The sequence below is a fragment of the Lycium barbarum genome, chromosome 12, assembly GCF_019175385.1.
Source record: "Lycium barbarum isolate Lr01 chromosome 12, ASM1917538v2, whole genome shotgun sequence".
NCBI classification, from domain to species: Eukaryota; Viridiplantae; Streptophyta; class Magnoliopsida; order Solanales; family Solanaceae; genus Lycium; species Lycium barbarum.
In genome coordinates, this window is record NC_083348.1 from 62074928 (window position 1) to 62087168 (window position 12241).

A 12241-nucleotide genomic window follows, 5' to 3' on the forward strand; every position below is an offset into this window, starting at 1 on the left:
TTCTGTCGCAAACGAAACAACAGAAAACTTTAATAAACGGTGAAGTTTTTAAATCTTCGAACCGTATTAGTTTTGACAACAACAAATATTATACACAACGGTGAAGATTTTATTTCTTCAAACCGAATCAAGTTTACACAAACAGAATTAAAAAAAAACTTCAAATCAAATGCAAGAAATTGTATGTTGTATACTTGATGAAGTTTTTATATATTCAAATCAAGTACTCAAATGAGTAGAAAGTTATGAAAACTTTAAGCTCAACTGGAGTAGAAAATTCGAAGATTTTAGTCTCCAAACAACATACAAGTTCGTTATATCCAAACAACAAACATACAAATTTCTTTTTATTTCTGGAAAGCACTGTTATTTCTTAAAGAAAAACACTTTTTTTTCCTTTTCTTTCTGATAACGTTCTGTAATATCCAAACAAAAACAGATGAACACAGAAATAATTCGTAAATTCCTTAAGCTTGTTGGTAAAACTGTGTTCAGAACCGTAGGAAACAGAAACCAAAAACTAAAAAAAAAAAAAAAAAAACAGAAACTAAAAGAAAACAAAAACTGCGTAAAGTTGGAAAAAATCGCAGAAACAAAGAAATATCCGAGACCACAGAATTCAGTGTGTGTCCTTAAGGAATTTAATCCCCTCACTGTACCCGAGGTTATGGATTACTTCCTCCCAGGATAAAACGGATATACCTGTCGCAGGAGTAGCGGCACCTCAAACGCCTATGACTTCGATGAACTCAAATAAGGCAACGAACCACACAGAGAGACTCGATAGTTTTATTTCAGAAAAGAAGAATGCAGAATTTGCAATGCAGAAAAAAATTTCAGTAGTCGAAAAATGAGGCATTGCCTGAGCTTATATAGCCGCGAAAAAACCCTGTTCAAAACAGGCTTGGTGACTGTTCGGAAAGGCCTTGCCTTTTCCGAAAAAAATTAGAACGTTGGGATTTATTTTTATTCCGCGAAATTAATAATAATTTTGGCGGAAATAATAATAAAATATCAAAAAATGAAAATTGAATTTAAATAAATTTGGTCTAAAAAGATTATCAATCAATTAGATCATTTGACCAAATCCAAATCCAAAGCCAAAGCCAAGCCGAGCGACGTTGACGGCACGAGGAGAGTCCCTCTTCTCAACTCTTTAAGAGCTAGAAGAAGTGTTTTCTAATATAAGCACATAACCTTTCTACCACCAATGTGGTACAAAACTCCTTTTCAAAGGAACTTTGCTTTAAACTTCATTTTCCTTTCATTATTTTTTTCCCTCCATTTTTCATTCACACCAATTTAGCTAACTTTAATCATTAACTAGCTTTAACAGTACTACCAACAAGGGCAAGGGCTTTCCATTCTTCGAAATTAAAATTATATGGTGTATACAAGTGATATATATATATATCTTGGAAACTCTTTAACATATCTTGGAAACTCTTTCAACATATTTTCTGACTTCACCATTGAACAAGACGTGTGTATGTTGGGATGCATAGTCTTTCAATGTTAGAATCAAATGTCTTATATTTGAGCCTAAGAATTGAGAATTTTTTTGTAAGGAGTACTTTTTCCTCTAATGAATCATACGTCACTCGAATCTAAATTAGTTGCGCAAGTGAATTTTAATATAAATTGAATGGTTAATAAAAGATCCTAGTACCTACTTGGCTGATAGCTTCCAAATGACATTACATCAATGGTTGCTGTCACTTATCAGCTCATCAACATTAAAATATCAACGCTATTTGATAGTATGTTTGAATATCCACCACATAAATAGCAGTGGATGATCCTAGCAGTCACAATAGGAACGACGTCACGCAAGTAATTTGTAAAAGCTATTTCGACCTGCTGCGCACGTTCCAGCTAATGAACCAGAGGAAATTGGATTTGTGGAATGCGAGGGTAGCCTGTTACGTCTGCGTTTTAATTTAATTATCTTATTTTGATTTGATACTGAGCTTAAAAAAGTAAATAAGATTTTTGAACTTCGAAAGTAAATAAGATTTTTGAACTTTATGATCTTAAACTAATGTTACGTAGAATGTATCAGACGGTCTATTAATCGTGTAGTCTTAAACATGTCGAAAAATTATAATTAAAGAGTCGTCAAAATAGAAAAGAGACATTCTTTTTTCAACAGATTAAAAAGAAAAGTAAGAAAAGAAAATTAAATTGGAGGGAGTACTAAATTCAGATTGGGCTGGGCAACAATGGCAGATATTTAGGGATTTGACCTATAGGAGTGTGTGGTACCAGTGGCGGGCCTAGTAAGAGCCCAGAGGGTTCATCCGAACCCTCTTCGGTGAAAAATTACATTGTATATACAAGGTGAAAATTATTTTTTATGTATATATAGTAGAAGTTGAACCCCCTTAGCTTCTTCATTTATGACTTCTTTATATTTTTGAACCCCTTGGCATAAATCCTGGCTCCGCCACTGTGTGATACCATGCAAAGTTGTCGTAAGGGGGAGATTCAATGTTGTTATTTTACAAAGCTCATTTGAAGTTCTCTGATTTGATACCGGACAATAGTTTGAGTTAAAATCAAACGAGAAAGTGTTTTTTTGGGCATATAGTTAATCTTCATATATGGAGTATTTTTCAATTGCGACGTGCATTTGGAATATAACCAAAAATAGGCACACAAAAAGAAACCTATCACTAATTATCTAGGTCTTTTTACCAATGAGAGTTACCCAACTCAAAATTGATCAAGAGCCACCCAACTTAAAATTGATCAAGAGCCAAGACTATATATAGGTCCTCGAATGAGAGACGGTGTTGCTTGGACTATTCAAAATATTGCCGTATTCATGTTGCATCCTCCAAAAATGCTCTATTATTGAATAGTCGGAACAACACAAATGAAAGATTGATAGGTATCTATAGAAAAATGATTTCCTTTATATTAAATACAGAATATTCGAAGTGAAATATAAGAGGCTATTAGGGAAGCATGAGAAAAACAAACCTGGCTTTGCAACTTTGTTCTGTTTGTATTTTTTGTTTCATTTTCATTTCTTGTAAAGGTTTGGTCTCTCTCGATAGGCGTCAAGCCGTCAACAAAGAATTACTACTACACTGTTGTCTTTCCCAAAAACCACATTACTTGCTCTGCTTTCATTTCCTTTTGTTTTCTATTATAAGATAAATGTGAGTTCAACTTAACCAGAACCAAAATAGTGTTTACTAACTTCGTAACCCAAAAGCGGCATAATTGTTTGACATGTCGAGGTCTTGGGCGTGCTCTAACTCCTTAATAAGTAATCTGTCGGAACGTTCTGCGCTTTATATGTGCTGTCACGGGCGGCATCACAAATTATTACTCCTTCCGTCTCAAAAAGATTATCTTCTTTTGACTTGACACAAAGTTTAAAAAATAAAGAAAGAGAATCTTTTTGGGACCGAGAGAGTACTTTTGTCTATCCCAATTTATGTAGAGTTCCGAGTACAAGGGTTAAAACACTTAGTTTTGACTATGAATCCAGGTATAACATTCCACATAAAATGGGACGGAGAAAGTACTAAAATTACTTCCTCCGTTTGCTATTGTAAAAATCACTAGTATTAAATTGGAAGTGATGTTCAATGACCTTGTAGATCAATGCCAGTAGCATAAAATAATTAATGGTCGGGATTCATTCCAACTCATATGCTTAACAAAAGAATTAAAAATACAAAATATACTACATGAAGCTGTTAACTATAACCCACTTTTCTTACCATTTTTAAAAAAATTACTTTCTTACGTTTACAACTGGAAATTACAGCAAAACATACAACACATTATCCATTTTTTAAACTGCAAAATAAAGCAAAGTGCATCATAATAATTTTCGAAAGAAAAAAAACTAGGTGGCCGGAATATGTTTCCTGTCTGTTTTGACCCGCCAAACCTCTCTCCTCTTGGAAACAGTTACAGTTTTGAGAAACATGGTTTTATTCTCCTATTTTCTTTTAAAGTTAGTTAATGGTTTGGTATATTCATTACAAAGTTTGATAATTTGATATTTGTTTAATCTCGTATTATATATTTTTATACTTCATCAAAAAAACTCCAAACAAGATCAGATTTCACTGAGATTTTTAAAAAATATATGATCACGTTAATTCATTGATTGAATTATTGTTCAGAAATCAAGACGATGAGACGGTTTCGCAAAGTCTAATCTTAATTATATAAAATAAAATAACCAAAAATTTAAATTTGTATAAATTTCATAAAATTACCGTCCAAATTGTACTAATGACAACCCTATAGTAGAGTTGGATTAGTAAAAAATAAAGTAGCGTTGCATACTTTTTCTATGGCGGAATTCATTATTTTTTTCCTCTAAATGAGGTATATTTTTAAATTGATTGAGGATAATATCGTTTTTAAGAAATTTGACAATATTTGACAATAATGATTCCAAAGTATAAAAGTGGTGTATTTTGCTGCGAGCTGAAAACATAAGAAAGTATTTTTTTTTTAATGGTAAGAAAAGTGGGTTATAGTTAACAGCTTCCGTTAGTATATTTTGCTATTTTTAATTATTTTGTTAAGCATATGAGTTAAATGAAATTTAACCATTAATTGTTTTATGTTACACATGACATTAATCTACAAGACCATTGAACATTACTTGACACAATTGTAGGTTACTAATTTTTTCCTACGAACATAGAAGTAAGACAAAGTGCAATTTTCCTTTTATCAAAATGGTTAAAAAGCACATGTTTCAAATGTTGGTGAATAGTGAATATACACACACTCGAGCCATTTATGGGCTATATATAAGCTAACATCTTCCCTGTCTTTCTAAAGAAGAGTAGGAAAAGATGAGGGCAAGAAACTTTTTCTTATTTGGCAGCAGCCACTTTATTTCTACAACATTATTAGCAGCTCAATTATTACTCTTCTTCTTTGTCTCAAACTCCTCATTCTTCCATGCAACTGCAGTAGAAATCATAATAGGAGATGTCCCTCCCATTGCACCTTCTTATCCTCCTTCTAATGGTGATGATGATCCACTATGCCCTCCCCCTCCCCCTCCTCCAGAGCCAATATGCCCCTCCCCCTCCCCCTCACCCTCACCCCCACCCCCACCCCCGCCTCCAATAGTTCCTTCTCCTCCCAAAAAAAACCCACCCCCACCCCCACCTCCAATAGTTCCTTCTCCTCCCAAAAAAAACCCACCCCCACCTCCACCTCCAATAGTTCCTTCTCCTCCCAAAAAAAACCCACCCCCACCCCCACCCTCACCTCCAAAGGTTCCTCCTCCTCCTAAACAGACACCATCCCCATCCCCATCCCCATCCCCTCTGCTAGCATCAGCCATAAGTGTCATTCAAAGATTCAAGAAGACAATAACTAGTGACCCCTATGGCATAACAGAAACATGGGTAGGCAATGACATTTGCAAAAACAAAACCGCGTACAAAGGTTTCATTTGCGACAAAAAAAAAGTTGTTGCCATCAATTTCAATGGTTTCAATTTTGGTGGAAAAAATCTATCCTTAAAAAATCTCATTGAAAAAATCAAGACTTTAGTCATCATCCATGTCAACTCCAACAATTTTACTGGTGATATACCTTATGATATATCACCCCTTAATCTCCCTAAACTTTTCGAATTCGATTTGAGTAACAACAAGTATGTTGGTTCTTTCCCAAAACCTGTTCTTGGTGCTACAAATTTAACTTATTTGGATCTCAGGTTCAACTATTTAACAGGTCCAGTTGACCCTCAAGTATTCACACTAGACCTTGATGTGCTTTTTCTCAACAACAATGGCTTTTCTGGTGAAATACCAAAAAATTTTGGCTATACTGCTGCCCATTTTCTCACGTTAGCCAACAATAAATTCACTGGTGAAATCCCAAAAAGCATTGGCAAATCCTGTGAAACACTCCTTGAGGTTTTGTTCTTGAATAATCAACTTTCTGGTTGTTTGCCTGTTGAGATAGGGTTGTTACGACTAGCAACTGTATTTGATGCTAGTAAGAATAAACTAACGGGTCCGATACCGCACTCTTTCGGGTGCTTAAAGGACATGGAACTGTTAAACCTGTCTGACAATAAGTTGTATGGTGAAGTGCCTGAAACATTGTGCAAGCTCAAGAAATTGGAGAAACTCAAATTGAAAAACAATTATTTCACACAAGTTGGACCGGAATGTCGAAAGCTGATAACTAAGAAGGTTCTTAATATTAGCATGAATTGCATTATTGATGCTGAGAACCAGAGAAATCCTGATGAATGTGAAGCTTTCTTCTTGAAGAAGAATAAATGCGAGGACATGAATTCAATTAGAAACTATGTACCTTGTAAAATTCCTAAGTTCTCGTCTACGCAGAATTCTAAACGTGGTGCAAAGGCTCGCTCAACTACTTATGCTGCCATTAAAAAACCTCACCTCTGATTTATCCACCATGTTATTTATTCTGTAGTATAATTTTTAGACTTGTAATACTAGTAGTAATGTATGTAGATTGGAGCAGCAAGTACTCCAATTTACAACACTGTTGAGTTATATTTACTTGTTTTATGTATTGAATTTGTAAGTACCGACTACTGAGTATAAGGTTTGGTCTTTTGGAGCAAGCTGTCGCCTTAATTAGATTAAAGGGAAAAGGATAAAAAATACCACTCTAATTTGGGAAAAGGGCTAAAAATTACAAGTGATGAGTTCATTAGTGTTTTGAAACTAATGAACATTTTCTTATAAAAATGGCAAACGTTGGTATTTGGCAAGATCTTTAGGACTATCTGCTCTTTATCCATAATTTCCTTTTTTACAAACAAGCATAACGATAGGAAAAAGGAAGTGAAAGTAGTCTTATACATAAAGATATGAACTCCTTAATTAAGATCAAAATGGAAATTTCCAAAAATCAGATTCGACCATTAGACTTGTTCTACTTGGATAGAGGCATCATAAGTAAATGAATAAAAATGACGATACTCATTCCATCTAGACATGTTCCAGAAGGCAATAAAGTTGATGCATTAAAAAAAATTAATGCTTCAATTTAGCAGCCATACTGTGGCTTCAACTTCTATCTACTTCCAAGTCTATGACTTTTCAAAGCTCGATGGTAGGCCTTCACATTCCTAATCAGGTAGGGTCGGACGGTTTTCTTTGGCCCAGCTTGGCGAATTGCATCCCCCACAATGACATTCTTTGTTTGTGCGCCCAGTGTGCTAAATGAGGAAATGAGTGGTGACTTTGTAAGTACTAGCTACGCCTACCGGTTAGTAAATCATCACTAATACTAAGCACAGAATTAAATTCATACAAGTAACCCACGCAAACTCAACTCTCAGCACAGTTATATAAATATGACACGGTGTAAGATTTCATAAAGCCCATTTGATAAAAGATAGTACTCACTGTATACAATTTGCCGCAGGAAACGTGCACAGACTTTCATAGAACTAGTTGCCTTTTCATTTGAAGGAGAATTCATTAAGCAAGGCCCAAAACAGAGTTATTTAATTTTTGCACCTGTCCCCTGTACCCTGGACCCTCCTTCCCCTAGCATAATAAATCCAAAATTTCACACATCATTAAATTACGAAATTCACCTTATAAAACAATACATTGATCCATTAGTTGCTGGTGTCAAGTTATATATGGTTGTGACAGAAGTTGTAGCAGTTGGGATTCATTCTTCCTATGACAAAATGTCCCAACATGTCCTTCGACTTCACCAGATTCTCTTTACATAAGAACTCATCACTTGTAATTCTGTCCACTTTTTGATTAAAATCATGCACAAAAACATGTGTTTTCGGGTTGCCACTCTTCTTGCTCCGTGCTAATACTCCAGCAGTAAATATAGCAGACATTCGACCAGGTGCCTCGGGCCAGTACCCTCTTGGTCCATCAACTAAAATAACATCCCAATTAACTTCATATAATTGATTAGGAAGGTCATTAATCCCAAGTTTACACTCGGAAAACAACAGATTCTGCACTGGCCTACACTCATTCTTCCCTTGTTCCTTAACTGCTGTGATCATCTCTTTCATTTCGCTTAACTTGGTTGTATACTGCACGTCGTAAGCTTCAATTTCCGGGTATTTCTCCTCGATGTAAGCAGCGTAATATCTATTTTCATCGATGAATACTGTTCTTCCATTGTGATTTAAGGCTTTCCAGAGAAGGGTCTCGTGTGTAAGTCCGAAAACAAGGAGATTACAAGGTTGTTGACATTGTCGGAGAACATCAGCAATTTGTTTGATATCTGTATACGACATACGTTCAGTGTTGTTGGAATTTGAAGCGTAATGCGTAAGGGCTCTTATAACTGATTTTGGCAGTTGAGGATTTGTTGCACCAGTTATGGTAGAGATTGCTGCTACAGAAGTAGTTGTGATGGATTCTCTGGTGTAAATGAGAGTGAGGAGAAAGGCAAGAGTGAAGAATGAAATAAAAGCAAGAACAAATAAATAACGATTGGAGGTGCCTTGTTTTTGGATATAAGGATGTAGGAGTATGAGTTTTGTGTTACTACCAATGTTGTTTTTCATTTTTGTGTCCTAGGATGATGAAAAAGATTTGTGTTTTTCTTTTAACTTGGGTGTTTTGGGTGTTGTAAAGGTTGATTCACAAATGCCTGCAAAGTAGAATGGGTTTATAAGAGGGAAGGTGATTGAGTTTTAAAGAAACATAGACAAGATGATTTGGCAAATGGTGCATGATAGTATTATAGTTTAGGTGAGCCTTCAGCTTCACATCTAATGATCTACTAGTATATGTATGATTAAAAAAAAAAAAAAAAAAAATTGAACTGCACTTGTACACTTAAACATGGTAAATTTCATGTAATATCGTTGGACTTTACCAGTAGTAAAATTTAAAACAAATATCTTTATTACATTAAAATAACTGAATTATGTATGAATATTTTTTCTTCTTTTTTGTTTCATGTAAATGTTTTAAATCGTCCTTTTATTTTATATGGATAGTTGATATTCTTACGAGGTGAATGCTCTTTATTTTTTGTATGTATTTTCTAATCAAGATATTTAACCTTTGGATGATTTGCATTTTATAAGCAACTCACACAGTAGAGCACTACTTATGGGTTCATTTGAATCCACTAACTTTTTGACTCAAATGCTTTAGAGTATGTATTAAAAATTCATGAATTAAGTAATTGATTACGAACCTAGTAAATTAAATGAGTTGTGTGGTAGAATTTCTATCTCGAATTCTTAAAGTTTAAATCTTGAATCTGATTCCGCACATAATTCAATTACTTTAATATATATAGCCGATAAAGTTAAGTTACTTTGATGTAACAAAAAATAATTCTTTCATTTTAATTTTATAATATACAAAGTTCAGTGATCATACACAAAATAAATTTTTTAAATGAAACAATAATATTTGAGATCTACTAACTTAAAATGTTAAATTCATATGTGGATTGCAATTAAAGCAAACTGCAAGCTATGTTTATAATAGGAGGAAGAAATTAGACTCGCCCCAATATTGAATAGAGCACACGAAAAGCAAGCTCTTAATGGCAGATAGAATTTCACTTGTTTCCTATTTGACCATAAAGGCTACTACAATATGATTTTCTACTCAAGTTTCCTTTGGTTTTCTTATTTTATCCATTAAAATAGAAAGAAATAAAAAATGGTATCATATTGGAAAAAAAAAAAAAGGTGGTTGGAAGATAGAGAGAGGTGGTGAGGACAGAAGGGAGAAAGGTATTTGGTAACTAATTTACAAGCAGGATGTCGTTTTGCCTTGTGAATTCCATCTTCAATTCTCACGTTACTTCTATTAAAAATAAACTCAAGTTTTACCTTTAAGGGGAAGAATCAACTGCCTAGTGTCTAGTGATTCCAGTTGAGCCAAATGAATGTGAACACTTATCTTGTATTTTATAAATTAAAGTATTTTTTGGTTCCATGTATAGAACCCGCATTGGCCGACTAACCTGGATTCATGTTGTGTAAGGTCTATTATTAAAAGGGAAATGCTTCCTACTAAAAACTGTTTTCATATTCCGGACTTTAACCCAATATCTCTGATTAAAGGAGAAGAAATTTTATTTATCCCATCACAATTCTTGAGGATTAAAGTAGTTGATAACATTCACTCCCTCTTGTCAAATATTAGTCTTTAAATTTGCTTTAAAATATTCAATGTGTTCGGAAAAGTAAGGCATTTATCACTTTGAGACATCTAAAAGAAGAAAAATGATAATTTAGACGAATACTTTTATGATTAAGGTTACTAATATTTCTATGAAAATGTTTACAAAGACCTTAAAATACAAATAATATGGATCGGAAGTAGTAATAGTTTGGAAAAAGACATTCCAATACGTAGCAACTACACTTATAAGGCATCAAACTTTTGGACACTCGCAGTTAACAAACTGGAAACAACCATTTCCACAGGAATCATTAACATTAAAATCTTCCTTATGCGTTAGTATTTGGAAGGTTTTATTTCAGTGTCTGTTACATATTAGGCCAAATACATAGCCAGCTCCTTCAACTTGTTCGAATTTTTCATTTTGACACCTCCACTAACACTAGTACCTATGAACACTCTTCACTCCAATAAAAGTGTCGCTATTAAGCACCAAATACTATATATGCAAATAAGTTCAGTACCCTGAACTACACGCACACTGACATGATGAAATTGACCAATTAAAATAAGCCACCTGGCTTTTGAATCTAAGAAAGATTTCAAGAAAACAAAAGAAAAAATAGAAAAGAGAAGTAAAGATCAATAGTCCATTGCTACCGCCGATCTTCCATAACCAATTGCAATTTTAACGCCCCGTCCACTATTTAGGATGCCTCTTCGCCCCCCTCCCACGGCATCCCTTTCCAGATGCTCCCTTCTCCTCCAATGATTTGAATTTTAGATTTCGCAATAATTTTTATTACCGGCGAACACGTCAGCGTTAATTATATTAATATTATTGCGAATGTACGGATTTTATTCTTCTATTTTGTTTGTTAGATCTAAAAATTACATATTCAAACAAAACTTCAATTATAAATCATCATGATTTCAAATGATGTCCAAACGAAGTAGACCTCTGTATTTTTGTAATTACTTGACGGAGTAACATTTTCCTTCTTGGACATAAAGCCTGATATAAAGGGTATGGTTGTCCACTTCAAGACGTGCTCTAGAACCAAAAAACCAAAATTTAGTACATACTAAAAAGTTGTGGGGTTCTGAATTCTGATATTAAAATCTAATGGTCCAAACCTTTACCAGGCCCCACTGTCTCGTTATTTTCCCTTCAAAGTCTGCCTATATGTGGGCTCGTGCTTTTCGTCACGTTTAATTTTTGAGATTTTTATACCGTCTATCATATTTATAGAGCCATTTGTTACAAGCAGTAATTAATAATTACAAGGGAAAATAACTACATCCTATTGAAAATCAAGATGACTCTAAGGTAGTTCTCCTCCCATCTATGTAAAATAGAAAAAACTAGCACTCAGCTCTCTTTGATCAAAAAACACTTCAGTAGAGGATCATAAAAAAAATAATGGACTAAAGGTGGCGTGACACGTACCACCAATACAAGAACAACAAATTTATTTGTTTTTACTGTTTTTTTCCGTATTTTATTTTAAAAATCTCAAAAACGTCTCTAGATATAGTTATTAATAAATATTATTTTTAAATAATTAGTACTTTATTTATGAATAACAATACCAGAAGTCTCTATTCGCGATTAGTTTACAGTAGAAATGTGATACCTTTTTCTTTGTCTAATCAATTCATGTTTTTTCCAAAAGGAATAGTGATGTATTTCTACGAAATTGTGGGTGTCTTTATTAACTCTTATCTGTGGCGTACAATTTCGTGGATCTAGGTGCATGTTCTTCCAAAAGGAAAGAACAAACTTAGGATGGCCAATTTTGAAATTGGATCTTGACTAATAAATATGAGTTATGGAGGTGGAATTTTTAGCATAAGATAAATCAAAGAATAAGGAAAAAAAGTCAAGAAAAAGAGAAAAAGGAGGAACGTGTTTCTTGACCAAAAAGAGGTGTCATCTTGCTTCTCAATCACCCTCAATTATGGAGTATAATATATAAATAGAAAGTGCCTCAAAGATATTTTTCTAAGTCATTGTATTTTGATTTCTGAGTACAGAACACATGCTTAGAATACCATAAACACATTCTAATTCTTTACAAAATCAAGATGTACTTAAAAAATTATTATTTTAGTCAGGTGTA

At 33.9% G+C, this 12241-nt stretch overlaps 2 protein-coding genes across 2 annotated transcripts; one reads left to right on the plus strand and one right to left on the minus strand.

Annotated features, from left to right (window-relative positions):
- The first annotated feature begins 4808 nt into the window (after positions 1–4808).
- Positions 4809–6601, plus strand: LOC132622688 (uncharacterized protein At4g06744-like). Its single transcript, XM_060337340.1, has one exon. The coding sequence runs from the start codon at positions 4836–4838 to the stop codon at positions 6417–6419; it is 1584 nt and encodes a 527-aa protein (XP_060193323.1). The 5' UTR covers positions 4809–4835; the 3' UTR covers positions 6420–6601.
- Positions 6602–7355: 754 nt separating this feature from the next.
- LOC132622689 (protein IRX15-LIKE-like) lies at positions 7356–8679 on the minus strand. Its single transcript, XM_060337341.1, has one exon. It carries the CDS (start codon positions 8531–8533, stop codon positions 7628–7630), a length of 906 nt encoding a protein of 301 aa, XP_060193324.1. The 5' UTR covers positions 8534–8679; the 3' UTR covers positions 7356–7627.
- Positions 8680–12241: the final 3562 nt, after the last annotated feature.

Excerpts from the sequence above, each read along its gene's own strand:
- LOC132622688 (XM_060337340.1), top strand. The coding sequence starts at position 4,836 with ATGAGGGCAAGAAACTTTTTCTTATTTGGCAGCAGCCACTTTATTTCT.
- LOC132622689 (XM_060337341.1), bottom strand. The coding sequence starts at position 8,533 with ATGAAAAACAACATTGGTAGTAACACAAAACTCATACTCCTACATCCT.